This window comes from Salmo salar, chromosome ssa13 (assembly GCF_905237065.1).
Source record: "Salmo salar chromosome ssa13, Ssal_v3.1, whole genome shotgun sequence".
In the NCBI taxonomy this organism is placed as follows: domain Eukaryota; kingdom Metazoa; phylum Chordata; class Actinopteri; order Salmoniformes; family Salmonidae; genus Salmo; species Salmo salar.
The window spans coordinates 18,826,132-18,848,668 of NC_059454.1; the positions used below are offsets into that span (position 1 = coordinate 18,826,132).

A 22,537-nucleotide genomic window follows, 5' to 3' on the forward strand; every position below is an offset into this window, starting at 1 on the left:
TCGGCTTGCAAGCCTCCCCCTTTTTCCTCAAAACATAATGATGGTCATTATGGCCAAACTGTTCTATTTTTGTTTCATCAGACCAGAGGATATTTCTACAAAAAGTACGATCTTTGTCCACATGTGCAGTTGCAAACCGTAGTCTGGCTTTTTTTATGCCGGTTTTGGAGCAGTGGCTTCTTCCTTGCAGAGCGGCCTTTCAGGTTATATTGATATAGGACTCGTTTTACTGTGGATATAGATGCTTTTGTACCTGTTTCCTCCAGCATCTTCACAAGGTCCTTTGCTGTTGTTCTGGTATTGATTTGCACTTTTCGCACCAAAGTAAGTTAATCTGTAGAAGACAGAACGTGTCTCCTTCCTGAGCGGTATGACGGCTCTGTGGTCCCATTTATACTTGCGTACTACTGTTAGTACAGATGAACGTAGTACCTTCAAGTGTTTGGAAATTGCTCCCAAGGATGAACCAGACTTGTGGGGGTCTACAATTTATTTTCTGAGGTCTTGGCTGATTTCTTTTGATTTCCCCATGATGTCAAGCAAAGAGGCAGAGTTTGGAGGTAGGCCTTGAAATACATCCACAGGTACACCTCCAATTGACTCAAATTATGTCAATTAGCCTATCAGAAGCTTCTAAAGCCATGACATCATTTTCTGGAATTTTCAAAGCTGTTTAAAGTCACAGTCAACTTAGTGTATGTTAACTTCTGACCCACTGGAATTGTGATACAGTGGATTGTAAGTTAAATAATCTGTCTGTATATAATTGTTGGGAAAATGACTTGTGTCTTGCACAAAGTAGATGTCCTAACCGACTTGCCAAAACTATAGTTTGTTAACAAGAAATTTGTGGAGTGGTTGAAAAACGAGACTCCAACCTAAGTCTATGTAAAATTCCGACTTCAACTGTATATAAGGTCCCACAGTTGACAGTGCATGTCAGAGCAAAAACCAAGCCATGAGGTCGAAGGAATTGTCCGTAGAGCTCCGAGACAGGATTGTGTCGAGGCACAGATCTGGGGAAGGGTACCAAAGAAAGTTCTGCATCATGGAAGTTCCCCAAGAACACAGTGGACTCCATCATTCTTAAATGGAAGAAGTTTGGAACCACCAAGACTACCTAGAGCTGGCCACCCGGCCAAACTGAGCAATCGGGGGAGAAGGGCCTAGGTCAGGGAGGTGAATAAGAATCCAATGCTCACTCTGACAGAGCTATAGAGTTCCTCTGTGGAGATGGGAGAACCTTCCAGAAGGACAACCATCTCTGCAGCACTCCACCAATCGGGCGGAAGCCAATCCTCAGTAAAAACCTCATGACAGCCCGCTTGGAGTTTGCAAAAAGGCACCAAAAGACTCTCAGACCATGAGAAACAAGATTCTCTGGTCTGATGAAACCAAGATTGAACTCTTTGGCCTGAATGCCAAGCGTCACGTCTGGAGGAAACCTGGCACCATCCCTACAGTGAAGCATGGTGGTGGCAGAATCATGCTGTGGGGTTGTTGTCCAGTGGCAGGGACTCGGAGACTAGTCAGGATCGAGGCAAAGATGAACGGAGCAAAGTACAGAGATATCCTTAATGAAAACCTTCTCCAGAGCACTCAGGACCTCAGACTGGGGTGATGGTTCATATTCCAACAGGACAACGACCCTAAACACACAGCCAAGACAACGCAGGAGTTGCTTTGGTATGAGCCTCTGAATGTCGTTGAATGGCCCAGCCAGAGCCCGGACTTGAACCCGATCGAACATCTCTGGAGAGAAAATAGCTGTGCAGCCACGCTCCCCATCCAACCTGACAGAGCTTGAGAGGATATGAAGAGAAGAATGGGAGAAACTCTCCAAATACAGGTGTGCCAAGGTTGTAGCGTCATATCCTAGAAGACTTGTGGCTGTAATCGCTGCCAAAGGTCCTTCAACAAAGTACTGAGTAAACTGTCTGAATACTTACAGTGGGGAGAACAAGTATTTGATACACTGCCGATTTTGCAGGTTTTCCTACTTACAAAGCATGTAGAGGTCTGTCATTTTTATCATAGGTAGACTTGAACTGTGAGAGACGGAATCTAAAACAAAAATCCAGAAAATCACATTATATGATTTGTAAGTAATTAATTTGCATTTTATTGCATGACATAAGTATTTGATCACCTACCAACCACTAAGAATTCCGGCTCTCACAGACCTGTTAGTTTTTCTTGAAGAAGCCCTCCTGTTCTGCACTCATTACCTGTATTAACTGCACCTGTTTGAACTCGTTACCTGTATAAAAGACACCTGTTCACACACTCAATCAAACAGACTCCAACCTCTCCACAATGGCCAGACCAGAGAGCTGTGTAAGGACATCAGGGATGAAATTGTAGACCTGCACAAGGCTGGGATGGGCTACAGGACAATAGGCAAGCAGCTTGGTGAGAAGGCAACAACTGTTGGCGCAATTATTAGAAAATGGAAGAAGTTCAAGATGACGGTCAATCACCCTTGATCTGGGGCTCCATGCAAGATCTCACCTCGTGGGGCATCAATGATCATGAGGAAGGTAAGGGATCAGCCCAGAACTACACGGCAGGACCTGGTCAAGGACCTGAAGAGAGCTGGGACCACAGTCTCAAAGAAAACCATTAGTTACACACTACGCCGTCATGGATTAAAATCCTGCAGCGCACGCAAGGTCCCCCTGCTCAAGCCAGCGCATGTCCAGGCCCGTCTGAAGTTTGCCAATGACCATCTGGATGATCCAGAGGAGGAATGGGAGAAGGTCATGTGGTCTGATGAGACAAAAATAGAGCTTTTTGCTCTAAACTCCACTCGCGGTGTTTGGAGGAAGAAGAAGGATGAGTACAACCCCAAGAACACCATCCCAACCGTGAAGAATGGAGGTGGAAACATCATTCTTTGGGGATGCTTTTCTGCAAAGTGGACAGGACGACTGCACCATATTGAGGGGAGGATGGATGGGGCCATGTATCGCGAGATCTTGGCCAACAACCTCCTTCCCTCAGTAAGCGCATTGAAGATGGGTCGTGGCTGGGTCTTCCAGCATGACAACGACCCGAAACACACAGCCAGGGCAACCAAGGAGTGGCTCCGTAAGAAGCATCTCAAGGTCCTGGAGTGGCCTAGCCAGTCTCCAGACCTGAATCCAATAGAAAATCTTTGGAGGGAGCTGAAAGTCCGTGTTGCCCATCGACAGCCCCGAAACCTGAAGGATCTGGAGATTGTCTGTATGGAGGAGTGGGCCAAAATCCCTGCTGCAGTGTGTGCAAACCTGGTCAAGAACTACAGGAAACGTATGAACTCTGTAATTGTTTCTGTACCAAATATTAAGTCCTGCTTTTCTGATGTATCAAATACTTATGTCATAAAATAAAATGCAAATTAATTACTTAAAAATCATACAATGTGATTTTCGGGATTTTTGTTTTAGATTCTGTCTCTCACAGTTCAAGTCTACCTATGATAAAAAAATTACAGACCTCTACATGCTTTGTAAGTAGGAAAACCGGCAAAATCGGCAGTGTATCAAATACTTGTTCTCCCCACTGTATGTATGTTATATTTCAGTTTATAAATATTTATTAGCTAAAATTCAAAAAAACGGTTTTTGCTTTGTCATTATGGGGTAGATTGATGAGGGGTAAAGCTATTTAATACATTTTAGAATAAGGCTGTAAACTAACAAAATGTGAAAAAATTCAAGGGGTCTGAATACTTTCCAAAGGCAATGTATGTTTATTCCAGTGTGTTTCTATGATCTGTGGTTAAAATGATAAGGCCTAAACAATGCTTCTCTGATTGATTTTCAAAACTTGTAACGAGTTTCTAGCCATGTCAACGCAAATCTCAGTGTTTAAAAATCACTGTTTTTAAAATGTTTTAACTTTTGATGATGTCATCAGAACTTTTTAACTCTACTTTTTTTTAAATTAAACGTAGAAATGCTCAGTTTTCACATATATAGACAGTAGTTTGGTGTTGCAGATAATGACTATGAAGTTGAAAAGTGGCGGAGTTGCCTAAGGCTGAGACAATAAGAAGACACAGTGGCAGAATAAATACAACCACACCTTTGTTTCATCACAAACCGGAGACATCTGTCCGGTGAAGTCCATAAAACATATTGCATGTGTAACAGACAGTTACATGACCTACAGCATGGTCAAGCAAGTTAATGTTTCCGACATTTTCGGACTACTAAACAACTATTGACTTTGAACCATGGAGAGTTACCGCAAGTTGCAAAGAAAACAGGCGACGCCTCCACTATTCTAGCACCATTTCAACACCATTTAATCACCTATGCTTTCGTCTAATACAGTGACAACTAAAATATACCAAAAACGATTTAGTCCAATCAATGTAAGCTAAATATGTCACAACTGAGCTTACTCAGTTTAGCTCAATGCTGATGAGCTATTATTTTATTTAAAATAAATAAATAAACAGAAGCCATTAAACAGTCATTTTCTATGAAGGTATCTTTACTTTCACTGAAGAATGACAATTGAGTACATTTTCCACCACTGCATAAAGTCAATCAGTATCAGTGACGTAGTAAAAGAGTTTGCACACACTCCCTATGGGGAAACGAGACGCCTCCTCATAAAGGCATGGCACATTTTGTTGTGGAAGATAGACGCTAGTAGCTTTCCGTTCATAGTAGGCTACCACCGCCGGAGCGGCCGAGTTCCTCAGCGTCTGACTGTAGGCTAATGATGTCCTTCCACTGACTACAACACCGACAGTTTTGACTGCATTGTCGCGATTAGCTGTTCCACATTGGGACTTCTTCTAAACTGAATCAAAGCTGGCTTTAGCTGTCTACCTTTCGATTCTGTCTTTCTATTCGCTAGACTTCCTACTCGCTTGGCCACTCATCTTTACCGCAGATCCCCTGCTGCAGTCGACAAATAAAACCGATTATTCGCGGATTGCGTTTACATCTGGACACGCTCGGGAGATTTGAGGCCTACTGTTAGCCTATCTCTATTGTAAAGAAGAAAACGTGTCTACGTGTTTTTGCGACTATATAATGCCGACACATTTGCGATTTCGGAGAAGGTCATTCCTTGGGCTTATATTCCTCTTCTCACTGTCCACCACCGCATTGTACTTCATCTATTCAGCGCCTGGTATCGGTAAGTCAGACCCCATTGATCTGTAATACACTGAAATCACCCTTAATGTGATTATAATGAGATCCTCACGTCTGTGTGTTGAAGATCATGTACAGCTCGGGCTGGCAACTAACGGGAGTGTTTCACAGGCTTGGGAAGCCGCGCGTCTCTCTGCTTAGGCTGCTTGGAAGTCTCCAGACAATTTTATGGCTCATGATTCCGGGACGCGACTGGATGCTAGCAATGCACCTGCGTGATGATGGCGAAGTCATTGTTGATTTTCTGCCTCTGAGGATAATTAGAACGGCTTTAGGGTTCCTGCTCTTTTGCAGATGAGCAACGTAGCATATTGGATCAATCTACTTGTATTATTGGTGATTTTATTATCCTCGCTAACGTTGGAAACAAGGTTCAGAGTGCAACATGCATGGTTGAATAGAATAGAATTCATGGAATGGAATACTTTGTTATAGAGGATTGATTTTTAGTCTGGGTACCAGTCGGTTTAGCTTTCATTCCTTCCACTCCTGTCATTTGCCAAGTCTTTGGCAATGATTTGGCAAAAAACAGGAGTGTCAAGGAGTGGAATGATAGCTGAACAGTCTGGTACCCAGGCTAGATTACAGTAACTGGGCTGCTCCCACTCCTACAGGACTTTACAGTAACTGGGCTGCTCCCACTCTCACAGGACTTTACAGTGGCTGGGCTGCTCCCACTCTCTCAGGACTTTACAGTAACTGGGCTGCTCCCACTCCCACAGGACTTTACAGTGGCGTAACTGGGCGGCTCCCACTCCTAGAGGACTGTACAGTAACGTAGCTGCTCCCACTCCTAGAGGACTGTACAGTAACGTAGCTGAGCTGCTCCCACTCCTAGAGAACTGTACAGTAACGTAGCTGAGCTGCTCCCACTCCTAGAGGACTGTGCAGTAACGTAGATGCTCCCACTCCTAGAGGACTGTACAGTAATGTAGCTGCTCCCACTCCTAGAGAACTGTACAGTAATGTAGCTGCTCCCACTCCTAGAGAACTGTACATGAGTGAAGCTGCTCCCACTCCTAGAGGACTGTACAGTAACGTAGCTGGGCTGCTCCCACTCCTAGAGGACTGTACAGTAATGTAGTTGCTCCCACTCCTAGAGGACTGTACAGTAATGTAGCTGGCTGCTCCCACTCCTAGAGGACTGTACAGTAATGTAGCTGGCTGCTCCCACTCCTAGAGGACTGTACAGTAATGTAGCTGGCTGCTCCCACTCCTAGTGGACTGTACAGTAATGTAGCTGGCTGCTCCCACTCCTAGTGGACTGTACAGTAATGTAGCTGCTCCAACTCCTAGAGGAATGTACAGTAATGTAGCTGCTCCAACTCCTAGAGGATTGTGCAGTAATGTAGCTGAGCTGCTCCCACTCCTACAGGGCCAGTTTATCAGCTGAGGTGTCCAGCTGTTGTCATGAGTTTCTATGTGTGGCCCAAAGGTCAGCTGTTTTTATTACAGCACACTGTACTGTATTATATCTCTTATCTTGTTGTGTGGGATGATTCTTGACCATTTATTGCCTGTCTTATGCTGCCTGTTAGAGTCACTGTGAGAGTCTAGCACAGCAAACTGCCACAGAATGCTATTACAATAATGTTAATGCCACAACATGCTAGGCAACTGTTTAGAAAATATAGTTATTTCCTGATTAGACTCAATTAGTGGTGTGATTTTATTTATTGAATGATCAGAACAGTTTGACTTCCACAGCACAGTGAGTGAAGAGAGTTACAGTGGTGGAAAAAGTACCCAATTGTCATACTTGAGTAAAAGTAAAGATGCCTTAATAGAAAATGACTCAAGTGAAAGTCGCCTAGTAAAATACTACTTGAGTAAAAGTATTTGATTTTAAATATACTTAAGTATATTTTCACAATTACGTTTACTTTTGATCCATAAGTATCAAAAGTAAAACTATACATTTCAAATTACTTATATTAAGCAAACCAGATGACACAATTCTACTTGTTTTTTACATTTACGGATAGCCAGGAGCACACTCCAACACTCAGACATCATTTTCAAATGAAGCATGTGTTTAGTGAGTCCACCAGCTCAGAGGCAGTAGGGATGACTGGGGATGTTCTCTTGATAAGTGTGTGAATTAGACAATTTATTGTCCTGAAGCATTCAAAATGTAACAAGTACTTTTGGGTGTCAGGGAAATGTGTGGAGTAAAAAGTACAAACTTTTCTTTAGGAATGTAATGAAGTAAAGGTTCTCAAAAATATATACCCTAAAAATGACTTAAGTAAAAATACTTGAAAGTACTACTTAAGTACTTTACACCACTGGATAGATATAGGACTGAGTAAGCTAATCACCGGGGTGGGTGTGTCTCAGCAAACTAGTAGGTAGTACTGTGCTGAGAAGGATGAAGTTGCCCTTAATCTGTGGTCAGTTTTGTATTTGGGGAGGGTTGATCAAGCCTCTACTTCAGCTCTGAGCATATAGCACTCCAGCCTCATGCTGTTGAGAAGCTTGGACATGAATCAATGTGTAGCTTTACATTCTGCATTAAATCTGACACAAATGACAACTGTTTCGAGTAACAATTCCTATGATAAAGAACAAGTTAGTAGTTACTTAGTTGAAGTGCGATAACCGATCACATGGTTCATGCTATTCAAACGGCAGAGGCGGGCCCAATCAGAGGCAGGGAAGAAGGGTTACTATAGGGCATATGTTTTGTACAGTAGGTCATGAATGGTTTCACGATTAGTCAAAGATGGCCTTGCTAAAACTAACAACGTGGTAATATATTCTGCTAAGTGTTTTTCTTCTTCCCCCTAGCACTACACAGCTGATTCAAATAATCATCAAGCTTTGATCATTTAAATCAGCTGTGTGTAGTGTTAGGGCCAAAACGTGCACCCCTCGGGGTTCTGGGGATCTAGTTTAGGAAATTATTGGGTGGGGGTAAAGTAAGGATTTCGGACAGCACCGTATTTCCCTCTGTCTTGGACTCCTTTAAATAATTATTACATATGCTTATAATGCTTTATAAATGTATTCTATACGAAACAATAGTCAGAACATCACTTCTATTTCAACGTACAATGTGGTCTAAACTGTTCTGACTTGTCTCTTGATCAGAAGCTATAGTGCTTATGTCCTATTTATTCAATAAGCTCATGTTCACTTCCCACCTTTATTTAACCAGGTAGGCCTGTTGAGAACAAGTTCTCATTTACAACTGCGACCTGGCCAAGATAAAGCAAAGCAGTGCGACACAAACAACAACAGAGTTACACATGGAATAAACAAGCCTACATTCAATAATACAATAGAAAAAGAAAGCATATATATACAGTGTGTGCAAATGGTGTGCGGTAGGCAATAAATTGAAGCCCCGATATTGGGCTTGAACCACTTCACTGTAGAACATCCAGCTTTTCTAATGATTTTTTAACGCTGCTATACTGCTTCACTGGGACTAAAGGTACACGCCTATATAATGCCGACCTCTCCTTACTCAACCCCCAAACAATTGTCCATGGACAGACATATAATACATGGTTAAAGCATTATAAGCATATGAAATAATGATTTTATAGTCATATTAGCTATTATAAAGACAGAGTCCTAGTTCAGCAGGTGTATTTGTTGGTAAACATTTTGATGTCCTGCTCCAACCCATTGGATGTCCAGTCACACGTTGGGACTTTACAAATCCTCAAAGGGAAGCTGATCTCCCGAAGTCATCAGAATGGCTGTTGACCCACCTGTGCTTTTTACCTATTCAAGCTGACTTCATCAATGTTCATATGGGGGAACACATCAACTGATGGGAATTGGCTTTGCAGGTCATGGGGTTTTAACCCTGACTCTTGTCTACGATTTTTTTTAATTTTTTTTGTAATTATTATTATTTTTTAAATGTCAGCCAGATTACTCTTTGAACAATTGACGGCCGTTCTAAAGCCATAATTGGCTTCAGTTGTTTACCACAATTTTTTTTAACTTATTTTATTGTTGATCTCCATTTGTTAGTGCAAACAGTTTTCCGTTACTCTGATATCCTGTCTTTCTCTCTCTCTCTCTCTCTCTGGTTCTCCTGGGTGTTGATTGTGGTGTTTTAATGGCTGCGTGACCCCTGAAAGTAAGATGGGGCCAGAACCAGAACAAGCAGCAGGCCATTAATAATGGATGGTAACTAGGAGCAGGACTGCTGCTACTAAAAGCTACAGTTTAGACCCCAACACCTGGTGCCTCATAGAGGGGTGATAAAGGTGAAGAGGTCAGAGTACAGTAGTTCTGGGGGTGGGGAATACAATGGGGTTAGGGAAGAAGGGTGGAAATTGACTAGGAAAGGGAGGAATTACATGGGGATAAGAGGAAGAATGATGGAGAGAGAGATGTTGGATACAGGGACATCCTCCATATAGCCTAACTCTCTCACTCACATGCGCACACACACATTTAAACAAAACACATATATTTAATTCATTTACTCATTTATAATTGGTAGATTTTGTTATGTGTTTTAACAGACCTTTATTTTAGTACTTTTTTTGTGGTGTGGTTTTCATATAATACCTTGGGCTTCCTAACACAACCTGCACACCATTTTTTGAAATGTGTTTTTATTTGTATTGTTGTCTATCACTTTCTTTGGTGTAAATAAATTCAACTTAAACTAATGGCCATACAGGGAAGAAAGGGGGAGGAGGTAGAGAGTGGAGTGTAAAAAGGAAGGAGGGGGAGGGTGTAAAAAGGAAGGAGGGGGAGGGTGTAAAAAGGAAGGAGGGGGAGGGTGTAAAAAGGAAGGAGGGGGAGGGTGTAAAAAGGAAGGAGGGGGAGGGTGTAAAAAGGAAGGAAGGGAGACAGGGGAGGTATGTAAGTAGGTGGAGACAGGGGAGACGGGGGGTATAAGTGATAGATATAGGGGAGGGTGTAAGTGGTAGATTTTGGGGAGAGAAGATACAGGGGAGGGGTTAAGTGGTAGAGATGGGAGGGGGTAGATATAGGGGAGAGACAGGTGAAGGTATAAGGGGTAGGTGGAGGGGAGAGACGGGAGAGTATGGGGAGGGGAGAGACAGGGGAGGGGAGAGACAGGGGAGGGTATAGGGGATGGGTACAGGGGAGGGTATAGGGGATAGGTACAGGGGAGGGTATGGGGAGGGGAGAGACAGGGGAGGGGAGAGACAGGGGAGGGTATAGGGGATAGGTACAGGGGAGGGTATAGGGGATAGGTACAGGGGAGGGGGAGACAGGGGAGGGTATAAGGGGTAGGTATAGGGGAGGGGAGAGACAGGGGAGGGTATAGGGGGTAGGTACAGGGGAGGGTATAAGGGGTAGGTATAGGGGAGGGGAGAGACAGGGGAGGATATAAGGGGTAGGTGGAGGGGAGAGACAGGGTAGGGAGGTGGTACAGGGGAGGGTATAAGGGGTAGGTATAGGGGAGGGGAGAGACAGGGGAGGGTATAAGGGGTAGGTATAGGGGAGGGTATGGGGAGGGGAGAGACAGGGGAGGGTATGGGGAGGGGAGAGACAGGGGAGGGTATAAGGGGTAGGTATAGGGGAGGGGAGAGACAGGGGAGGGTATAAGGGGTAGGTATAGGGGAGGGAGAGACAGGGGAGGATATAAGGGGTAGGTGGAGGGGAGAGACAGGGTAGGGAGGTGGTACAGGGGAGGGTATAAGGGGTAGGTATAGGGGAGGGGAGAGACAGGGGAGGGTATAAGAGGTAGGTATAGGGGAGGGGAGAGACAGGGGAGGGTATAGGGGGTAGGTACAGGGGAGGGTATAAGGGGTAGGTATAGGGGGAGGGAGAGAGGGGAGGATATAAGGGGTAGGGGGAGGGGAGAGACAGGGGAGGGTATAGGGGGTAGGTACAGGGGAGGGTATAAGGGGTAGGTATAGGGGAGGGGAGAGACAGGGGAGGATATAAGGGGTAGGTGGAGGGGAGAGACAGGGTAGGGAGGTGGTACAGGGGAGGGTATAAGGGGTAGGTATAGGGGAGGGGAGAGACAGGGGAGGGAATAAGGGGTAGGTATAGGGGAGGGGAGAGACAGGGGAGGGTATAAGGGGTAGGTATAGGGGAGGGTATAAGGGGTAGGTATAGGGGAGGGGAGAGACAGGGGAGGGTATAGGGGGTAGGTACAGGGGAGGGTATAAGGGGTAGGTATAGGGGAGGGGAGAGACAGGGGAGGATATAAGGGGTAGGTGGAGGGGAGAGACAGGGTAGGGAGGTGGTACAGGGGAGGGTATAAGGGGTAGGTATAGGGGAGGGGAGAGACAGGGGAGGGTATAAGGGGTAGGTATAGGGGAGGGGAGAGACAGGGGAGGGTATAGGGGGTAGGTACAGGGGAGGGTATAAGGGGTAGGTATAGGGGAGGGGAGAGAGGGGAGGATATAAGGGGTAGGTGGAGGGGAGAGACAGGGGAGGGTATAAGGGGTAGGTGGAGGGGAGAGACAGGGTAGGGTAAGGGGGTTGGTTCAGGGGAGGGGAGAGACAGGGGAGGGTATAGAGGGTAGGTACAGGGGAGGGTATGGGGAGGGGAGAGACAGGGGAGGGTATAAGGGGTAGGTATAGGGGAGGGGAGAGACAGGGGAGGGTATAGGGGGTAGGTACAGGGGAGGGTATAAGGGGTAGGTATAGGGGAGGGGAGAGACGGGAGGATATAAGGGGTAGGTGGAGGGGAGAGACGGGAGGGTATAAGGGGTAGGTATAGGGGAGGGGAGAGACAGGGGAGGATATAAGGGGTAGGTGGAGGGGAGAGACAGGGTAGGGGGTTGGTACAGGGGAGGGTATAAGGGGTAGGTATAGGGGAGGGGAGAGACAGGGGAGGGTATAGGGGTAGGTACAGGGGAGGGTATAGGGGAGGGGAGAGACAGGGGAGGATATAAGGGGTAGGTGGAGGGGAGAGACAGGGGAGGATATAAGGGGTAGGTGGAGGGGAGAGACAGGGTAGGGTAGGGTAGGGGGTTGGTTCAGGGGAGGGGAGAGACGGGAGGGTATAAGGGGTAGGTACAGGGGAGGGTATAGGGGATAGGTACAGGGGAGGGTATGGGGAGGGGAGAGACAGGGGAGGGTATAGGGGGTAGGTATAGGGGAGGGGAGAGACAGGGGAGGGTATAGGGGGTAGGTACAGGGGAGGGTATAAGGGGTAGGTATAGGGGAGGGGAGAGACAGGGGAGGGTATAAGGGGTAGGTGGAGGGGAGAGACGGGAGGGTATAGGGGGTTGGTACAGGGGAGGGTATAGGGGGTTGGTACAGGGGAGGGTATAGGGGGTTGGTACAGGGGAGGGTGGGAGAATTCTGGGATGAGTAGGTGAAGAGATACCAGAGGAGAATGAAACAAATAGATGGCTGGAGAGACGAGGGGGCAGGGATAAACAGATCGGGAGTACCCTCGTTCTCTGTTACACTCCAGGGGAGTTTTCCGAAACACCAGTATGTTTTACCCAGAATGCCTCTCTGCCTTAGGCTCAGTCCCTAATTTCTGCGTCACAGGAGCGTAGTCATAAAAACACGTATAGACCCCCTCCAACAAGCACAACAAACTGCGTCTCACACACACACACACACACACACACACACACACACACACACACACACACACACACACACACACACACACACACACACACACACACACATACCCATATGAGCTCAGCTTCTCTGTGGCCCTGGAGCATGGATGCTGTGATGCAGTTGGGAGGCCGGGGATGCAGGCCACAGCTGGGCTTGATGGCTGCAGTTTACTTAATTAAAACATGAGAGGATCCCGTCGGAGCTGGGGAAGGCACAAGCCCTATTTATAGATACACCCACGCACCGGCACACTCAGAGCAAGCGAGACGAGAAATCCAGGTGCTTCTTGTGTGTCAGTGCTGTTTGTGTGGGATTTGTTGTTTTGTAGGTGAAGCCCCCAGGTGTACTGAATAAAGGGGATGTTATACTACTACATGGTCTGTGCCACTGTTAGTTCCATCATGCATTCACTCACAGGGACAGCCAAGTTCCTGCCCTAAAGCCATCTCTAGTCTACAACCCATTGAACATTTTGGTTACGCTTGATTTTACAGTCTGCTAACTAGCTAGCTTGCGAGCTTGCGTTTTATAGATTTCACAGTAAATTGGAAATACAATTTTTATGTAATATTTGTTTATTTGTGCATCAAATGGACATGGACATGTCATTAAAATCAATATTTATAAAACACTGACCACAATGCAAGGTAATGTTCTCAAAGCTAAAATTGCAGCTAACCCTGCAGCATAGATGGACTGTGATGATAGGTGTGATTACTACCTAAATTGGAGGTATTACTTAAGTATTGATGCAGCTAAACTGTCAACTTCCTTATTCTGCTCCCTTTTTATATGGGTGTTGAGGAAGTAAGTTCACTCTCTGTACCAGGAACAAGTAGATCACAGTATGTTTGTGTAAGACATTCTGTGTCTGGTTATTCATTTATAACGGCCCTATGGGTTTAACGTTATACTTGTGGGAATTGGCCTCTATGGATGGGGCTAAATGGAAATGTTTCTTACAGAAGACATACAAGCATATGCATAACCATGGGAGCACATGAAAAGAAAACAGTTTGCAGCTTATGGGAATATTATTAGACCAAAGTTGAGAACACGAGGTCACAAGACTGAATCCCAACATGACACTGTTGATTGTATGGGTTATTTTACAGTCACTGTACCTTTCGCTGCGTTTCTTGATAAGGAAATTACTCTGGATATATTATGTTGGGTAGGTGCAACATAACATAAAAATGACAGGGGTTTAAGTGTGAGGATTAACTGGTGTCTGTCTGTGGCCACACACCTCTGCAAAGTGTGCAAAGTGTGCACAGTTTCTAAGTCATTTCAATGCACTTTTATGACTCAACGAACAGTCTTCAACTATAAGGTGCTTTTAATAAAAATAAAAAAAATGCTCTCCTAGCTGTGCCATTGAGGAACTAGAGCCAGCACACTTTTAGTTTTTTTGTTTGGTACACATGTAGGCTCGGCCCTAATTTATGTGTTCTCTGTCACATGGAGCTGCATGGCAAATGGTCCAGGAACAAAGGTCAATGCCCAAGGACTAGTCAGCCCTTCTCCCTCTGAGGGGCCAAAATGTATCTGTTACAGTATCCAGAGGACTGACTATTGAATGACTGATAGATACCAAACATGGATACTATAGCATTATTCTATCTGAAACGGGTTCACTGAGGAGAACTCTGATGCTATCTGTATGGATGGATGATCTCTGTGGTAACTGTTCACTGAGGAGAACTCTGATGCTATCTGTATGGATGGATGATCTCTGTGGTAACTGTTCACTGAGGAGAACTCTGATGCTATCTGTATGGATGGATGATCTCTGTGGTAACTGTTCACTGAGGAGAACTCTGATGCTATCTGTATGGATGGATGATCTCTGTGGTAACTGTTCACTAAGGAGAACTCTGATGCTATCTGTATGGATGGATGATCTCTGTGGTAACTGTTCACTGAGGAGAACTCTGATGCTATCTGTATGGATGGGTGATCTCTGTTGTAACTTGTATCTGGACAGGGTGAACTCTAAATGACTCTAAAACAGGTTTTCTTGTCCTTTCAGGAATGCTGTCTTATTTACATACGTCTCATCCCCTACACAAGCCTTTAACTGCTGTGACAACCTGTTTAGGTTGGGCCTTGGTGGTCAGGTTACTCTGTAAACTTAGTATCGTTTGATTGACCAATGGTTGGTTTTGGGTTGAAAGGTTACATCTTCAGATGTTATAAATGGAATTAAATGCCTTTGTTCTCTCTCTTATCCTGTATCCAGTCCATGGAGGAAGGTTATATGATCAATTCTCATTGTCTAGGCCTCCGGTCTAGTAAGTTCATGCTTTGTCTTGTAAGTTAACCTTAGGATCTATATGCATAGAGTAATGCCTTGTAATGCATTGTAACTTATGTGTATGCCTTGTATGTGAATCCGTTCATTTTACGAAGTAATTCAATACATTTGTATTTAGACATTTCTTCATTGCCTGTTACTGTAACTCCACTATGGTGTTCTTGCATATTGCTAAATAATCTTTATGGAGTCAGATAATCATTTGAATAGGCTAATTGCTTAGTCTTATTACGAGTCGCATGTGATGTATTGATACATATTATGCCCAAAAACCCTGCATCCTCGCCATCACACAATTACTGTTTACACAATCCAAAAATGGCCCATTTATAAATTGCAATCTGGGTCAGGTGGGTATAATTTGAAAGCTTGTTCTATTGCCAACATGACTAGCTAAGTTATAAAATAAGATCTTACTGTGTTAGGTTTTCACAAGGCAATTCAGAGAAATGTAATTTTGGTGCGCATAGAAAGGACTCATGAGTGCATTCAGGCATTTTCTTCACAATAAACAAACAGGCTCATTCTGTTCAGAACAACCCAGGGTATGACACCATGTCATCTTGTAACTGTACATCAAACATAGTGATCAGAAACGTTGACACTGGATATGACATGAGCTTTATGACTTGGAAATGTGAAGTGCACATTTGGACTCGTGGGTATTTATTATAATTCTCAACATCTCATCTTTCATAATACATCGTCCTCTTCATTTACAGCATTCCCCTCACTCGGCCAACCTAAATGTTTCCCAGTTACCAGGAGGGATGGGGCAACTTCTTGTCACACGAGGTGCTCAAGTTCAGAATGTTTGTCAGTATAAAACCCCCACAGCACTGTGAAGCACAGAGCCTGAGCTCTGACGTCATGTATAGCATTACTGTACAGACACTACGTTCAAATTTAGGTGCTTATTAGTGACCAAATCTCTCATTTTCAACCCATGTACGAGTGTAAAGGCTACATGCTTTGAACCAGCAAAACAGTGCTTTAGCTTAGTTAAGTGTACCCTGACACACACACACACACATATATACAGACGCACACACACACACTAAAAATGACATTGCATACATCGCCAAGGTGTTGACTGCTAAAGCTTATCCTGCGACGCCGGGCTGATGCCCGTGTTTTTATGGCAAATAGAAACACACACGCCCTTTCATTCATCTCCATGGTATAATTCTCCCATCCTGATAGCATGTGAGTCTGCTAATTACAGGGAGAGAGTGGGTGTGAATTGCCAGTAAAGTTCATGTTGCCTGCTGTGGTAACTATGGCTGTGTGTTATTATGGTCGGTCAGTCACCCACACACAGCGACCAAAGGTAGCACTTCTCTTTTTCTTAGACTCCGGTGACCCGGGATACCCAAAGAGAGAGACTGAGGCTAAAATGTATTACTAGAGAGTGGACAGACAGACAATGTCTATGCATAGTGTTGCAGCAGAGGGTTGGCTCTAATGCTTATTTAATAATACTAATAATGTTTTATTGTCACACACTGGACAGATGCAGTGATATGTGTTGTTTTACAGGGGCAGCCATCGTAGTACGACGCCCCTGGAGCAAATGAGGGTTTCCTTGTTTAAGAGCACATTGACAGATGTTTCACCTCGTCGCCTTGGGTATTTGAACCAACGACCGTTTGGTTACTGGCCCAATGCTATAACCACAAACGCCCTGCTGATGTTACTATGCTCCACACACTAGCTGCATCTGTAATGTGTAGATAACAGGTTATAGCCTTGCTCACCTGATAACATCTAGTGAAAAATTTGAGTGAGCTCAGCTTTCACTCAACCTGTTCTGGTTGAGTATGTCCCCCCCCCTCACAGTTTGACTGGCTTCTCCCGGTTTGACTGGACTCCCTGTTTGACTGTGTCTTTGTCTCCATACCAACCTCTCTTACGTCACCGTTTTCTTGCTGCATGCCACCTTTGAACCTTTGTAATCTGTTGTCTGGTTTTGGCAGGCTCTGCTTGTTTTATCTCGATGAACGACTCTACAGCTATGGACAATTTGTCTGTGAGTTGGCAGAGTTTCAGCTGAAATCTGTTCATGCAGGGCCTACATCGACTGCTTCTTTAAAGGTTTTAGAATCCGGTTTCCTGACTCTAAAACCCTGAGGCTTGCAAAACCCATCCAAGTGAAGGAAATTACTCGCAGGAATATTGTGCCTGTGATGCAAAGTTTTTACATTTTTCATTTTCTGTTGCATTTGAGTTGTGTAGTTTCCTTGATGACTCAGGGTCAGTTTGTACCCCTCTTCCTGCATAGCTTGCTTCTCCAGGATTTTTTGTTTCCCCTCCTGAGTTTCCTGCAAGGCAGCTCAATGAATGGCTGTGTTTCTTAGAAATGCTTTTCATTTTTGTGTGTGTGTGCATGCAGACTGGTCTCATAGACTACATGTAACATAGTAAGTGTAAATCCAGGACATTGAAATTAGTATGCTATGTTGTATAACATGGAAGATTACTTAATGCGTGTTCGGATCTCATCACGGACAGCTTTAGCATTTTAGATAATTATCAACTTTGCAACTACTTAGCCTGTTAGCAAACCCTAACCTTAACCCTTTCCCTAACCTTAACCCCTAGAGCTAGCTAATTTAGAGCTAGCCACCTAGCTAACGTTAGACCCACAAATTGGAAATCATAACATATCAAACGTTTTGCAAATTTGTAACATATCATACGAAATGGAGTTTCTCAAATTTCCGTACAAAATAATACAAAATGCTCTGAGACTACGTTGTGTCTGTGTGTAGGCGTGTACGTGTGTGTAGGCGTGTACGTGTGTGTAGGCGTGTACGTGTGTGTAGGCACACGTGCGCGTGTGTGTGCATAGCGAGCCACTTCCTTCCAAGCTGTCATTTTGGCTTAGCAATGGAAGGCAGCAAAGCAGCATCCTACTCATAGCATCATTTGAATCCTGATTTGTGTAAACTCAAAAGGGGTGGGTGTGGGTGTGTGTGTGTGTGTGTGTGTGTGTGTGTGTCAGCGCTCATGTCATGAGCATGGTGGTGTGTAGCAGGGTGCTTTGCATTTTGGCAAATGCGAATGGAGGCAAAAACCATGTCTGGCTGTCAGTCTGTCTTGTTGGCCTCCAGTCCGTGTGTAGCTGGTTGGTAGGGACTAGGAGTCTGCCTAGAGAATGACCATTGAGGGTAATGTCTAACTCATTACCTTTGTTGGTCAGAGAGGTAGCACTTTAGAGCCAACAAACTACAATCTACTATTTGGGATCTATAATGCCTAATTGAATTCATCTGCTTAACGATACCATTCAGTCCATCCAAATCCAGTTTGTTTCATCCATGGTCTGAACGGTCTCCTTTCGTGTCACATCTGAGGTGAAAGAATTGGACAGGTGAATGTACACAGTGTACAAAACATTCTGAACGCCTGCTCTTTCCATCGACTGGCCAGCTAAATCCAGGTGAAAGATCCCTTATTGATGTCACTTGTTAAATCCACTTCAATCAATATAGGTAAAGGGGAGGAGACGGGTTCAGGAAGGATTTTCAAGAAGGGGGTGGAACTCAATATTAGGAATGTGTTCTTAATGTTTTGTACACTCGGTGTATATTTCATCCACCATATTTCTTTCATGTGTTTTTACATCAGTCAAGGTGAAGAGGATGAGGAGAGGAAGCCTCAAACCACTAAGATGCCTCATCCTATATAGTGTATAAAGTCCTCTATTCTCCATGATGTTAACACACTACCCCAGATGAATAATGATACTGATCTTTTCTCTTGACACTGTTATAGACCTGGTTGCCTTAATGGTGAGGACTGGGTTTGGATCTGGGTAACAGTGTGTACCTTGACGTGTGTGTTTTTTGTTGTATATTTACGCCTTTCTGGGTCTGTAGGATGTGCTCCTTACAGTGGCTCCAACTTAGAGCAGGACTGTGCATCTCCAGTCCTTGAGGCCAATAGTGAGGCAAATTTATTTCCTCTCGGATGCTTCATTGATCAATTCTTTGATCAATTCACACAGTTGGCTTCTTAGGGCTAATTTCCAGTCACTAGTTAATTTTAACCCTAATTGTAACCCTAAACCAAACCCCTACGCTTAAAATAACCTTTGTCCTTCTGGGGACCTGGAAAAATGAGAATTTTCATTGTTTTACTATCCTTGTGGGGACTTTTGAGGAAGTCACACACCCACACTGCAGACTTTCCATAGATTGAATGTCTCCTCTTTAGACAATGATACCTACTGTCTGTCTATCTGACGCATGTCATTGTCTTGTGGTCCCCAAGACCTTGATCAGGCCTGAACACTGACTTTGTGTATCTTTATCGTCACAGTAACAACACAAACATTTTGCTTCCAGCCGCAGGGCTTTGTGTGGGTGTGTGTGTGTGGCTGCAGTTCCTCCCCCCAAGAGAACCAAATGGAAAAGGCAGAGTTATTCTGTGCCTGGTGCATACGTCCAAACACACTTAATCAGTCCCCATGCGTTTGGAATAAGTTATTGCTCTGCTGTGAAGGGAGTTGAATATATGTTTGGAATTAAATTGATTACGCCAAGTGTGGTTAGATTGGATTTCTCATTTTGCCATATTAGTAGGCCTATTCATTCATATCTGCCAAATGGGCATTTCAAACGAACAAGCAATTTGTCCAAGTGACATGGCCACACATGGGTAATCAAACAGTGAAAGCTCTATGAATTGGGTACTTTTCATTTGTTCCATGGAAACCAGTTGACTGCCCTCTAGAGTGTTAGGAAGGTGGGCCTATGTCTTTCTGCCCTAGCTGCTATTGGACCCATTGTTTTAACCATGTGTAAGGTGAGGCCCAAGGACATGTGATGCTGTATTAACAATGGAATTTGGTTAAACATTATAATGTGAGTTCATTGCACCTAGCGAGTCACTCTCAACCACCAGAAATCCTCTTCTAGCCTTTCATCAACCGTGTGATCCCTCCTTTACGAAAGCACGCACGCATACACGCATTCGCACTATCTCTGTTGCAATTTCTCTTTCTCCCTCTCTCAACTTAATGAGCATAATCTTGTGTGGTTACCATGGGACACAGTGCTCTCTTGAGAGGCTATTAAGCAGGGCTAAAATAGTTGGGAAACCCACTTACTCACTGATATGGCAAGGACAACTTATCTAGTTTGCTATAGCAATCTATTTGGTACATTATCAATGATGCCCCCCCCCCATACATTGTAGGATAATAAAGATGATGTATGTGGAAACTTCTGATGTCTAATTTACTGTGGGCCAATAAAGTGGCTGATAGACCAATGTTGTCACGGACTCCTCCTAGATACACACTTAGTCAGACCTCTCATAAATAAATGGACGCTTCCATCATGTTGTGAGAATACTTCAGAAATACAAACTAGTGTCTGCAGGTTTTTGGTTTTTCCTCTCAACTAATCCCTAGACAACCAGGTGAGTGAAGTTCCTTACTAATTAATGACCTTCATTTTTCAATCAAGTACAAGGGAGGAGCGAAACCCACGGACACTTGGCCCTCCGTGGAATGACTTTGACACCTGTGTACTATTGCGTGGCAGCTTCCTCACTGAAAGTATAGGCAGCACCTCTAGTTCACCATTGTGTCTTCTTGTTTCATCACAACATCCTGTCTCTCTCCACCTCTGATGCAGATTAGTTCCACCTAGTGACTACACTAGCAAAACCACCCTGATCCTACTCCGAAACATGTCAACTTCTTCTGTCACTCAGATTCAGATCTATTTCATTTAGATGTGGTGTTCTCTAATCTAGGGCGGGTTGTCTTATTAGGTGTGTGAGGATGGGGGTAGTTTGGAGTAAGGGAGATGGACACTAATCACCAGTGTAACCTGAGGGACAGGAGAAGAATCTCTTTGTTTCCGCGGCCCGTCCCTCCCCTTGTTATTGATACTGCTGCTGTGGTTACGCTGGTCTTGTGCTGCTGGCACACAGCAGCTGGTGGTAATGGAATCACTTGCTAATGTCAACAACATGAACAGCCCAGTTATCTCATCGCATAGGGACCAGGGGGGCGGGGTGATGGGGGGGATGAGGATGATGATGATGATGATGACATTGTCCTCACCAGCATAACAAACAATGTTGTTAAGACAAATGCTGTAATGATGGTCATGACAATTTTAACACTGTACCCTTTCCACTTTGTCATTGCAACAGATCCTGTTGTTGACCATGCCATCTCAGCGATCTGCTTTTCAGGAACTCCTGTTTTCCTGTTGTCTGTTCCCCATGGTACCATGTATAAAAAGAGTCTTGTTAGATCTGCCCTGTAAATCCTCTAGAGGGGAGTTAAGTTGGTTAATAATTTGGGAGTAGCTAGCTGGTCGTGCTCAGACCTAACGCCAAGTGAATTAGGGCTAATTAGGAAAGGTTGTTGTGGCCGTGCTGGTTTGGCTTGCTCAGATCTTCCCTGTGGCTCAATTGATAGAGCATGGTGTTTGCAACGCCAGCATGGTGTGTGCAACTCCAGGGTTGTGGGTTCGATTCCCACGGGGGGCCAGTACAACAAAAAAAAAATGCATGAAATGAAATGTATGCATTCACTACTGTAAGTTGCTCTGGATAAGAGCGTCTGCTAAATGACTAAAATGTAAATAAGAACCTGTCGTAGTAGACTAGATGTAGTTTGGAAAACAGGTATCTTTCTGCAATTCTACACATTTAGCCTATTCAGGGTTATGCTAACATCACTTTCTAGCTAATAAGCTAACTCCAAATGCATTTTAGCTAATAGCAGCTGTTTAGCTGATTAAACAAAGGTTAGCCATGTGTTGGCAAAAAGTCAAGCAAGCTAACCAGCAGCCAGTGGGACTTGTGGCATTTGCTGCGACTGGTACTTGCTGCGACTGGTACTTGCTGCGACTGGTACTTGCTGCGACTGGTACTTGCTGCGACTGGTACTTGCGGGTGGTTTTTCAAAGCCAGTGTCAGATACTGAGTGTAATATACTCAATATTAGGAGTTGAGAAATACATTTGACGTCATTAGAAAGATATTCCATTATTTTCTACTGTAAGTATGTAATTCACAATTTGTTTATTCTGTTGCTAGTGATATTCATTCATCTTAGAGGACCCCCTGCAGTACCCCCACAGACCCATAGATGGCTGTGGACCCCAGGTTGAATACCGCTGACTTAGAATATAAATTAAGGGAAATGAATAAGGATTAAGATCGCTTTGGGTCTGATGCCTTTTTGAGCTATATACATCAGCTGTTACATCAAATGTAGTATACCCAGCTCAATCATGAATTATTTAAAGTGCAGTTGCAGTACTTTCAGTTCTACTCTGGAGCTGTGGTTGTATTTTTACATTAAGCAGTGGTCATTTAGCAGATGCTCTTATGCAGAGCAACTTACAATTGGTGGATTCATTATTTATGTAGCTAGTTAGCTGAAGGTTTTATAGGCTTGTAGTAGCTTCTGCAGCAATTCTCTGTATCTAACAATGTATGCTCTGGTCCTGCTTTCAGTCTAGCAGTATAGGGTTTTTCTGTATCTTGCAGTTGTATG

The 22,537-nt window shown here is 44.3% G+C and overlaps 1 protein-coding gene across 1 annotated transcript in view; it reads left to right on the top strand.

Annotated features, from left to right (window-relative positions):
- Positions 1 to 4,613: 4,613 nt before the first annotated feature.
- Positions 4,614 to 22,537, top strand: part of b4galt5 (UDP-Gal:betaGlcNAc beta 1,4- galactosyltransferase, polypeptide 5) — a 53,137-nt gene continuing 35,213 nt past the window's right edge. Inside the window, exon 1 of the mRNA XM_014134699.2 lies at positions 4,614 to 5,139. Coding sequence (XP_013990174.1) covers positions 5,034 to 5,139 — 106 coding nt within the window. The 5' untranslated portion in view covers positions 4,614 to 5,033. The remainder of the gene's footprint in view (positions 5,140 to 22,537) is intronic.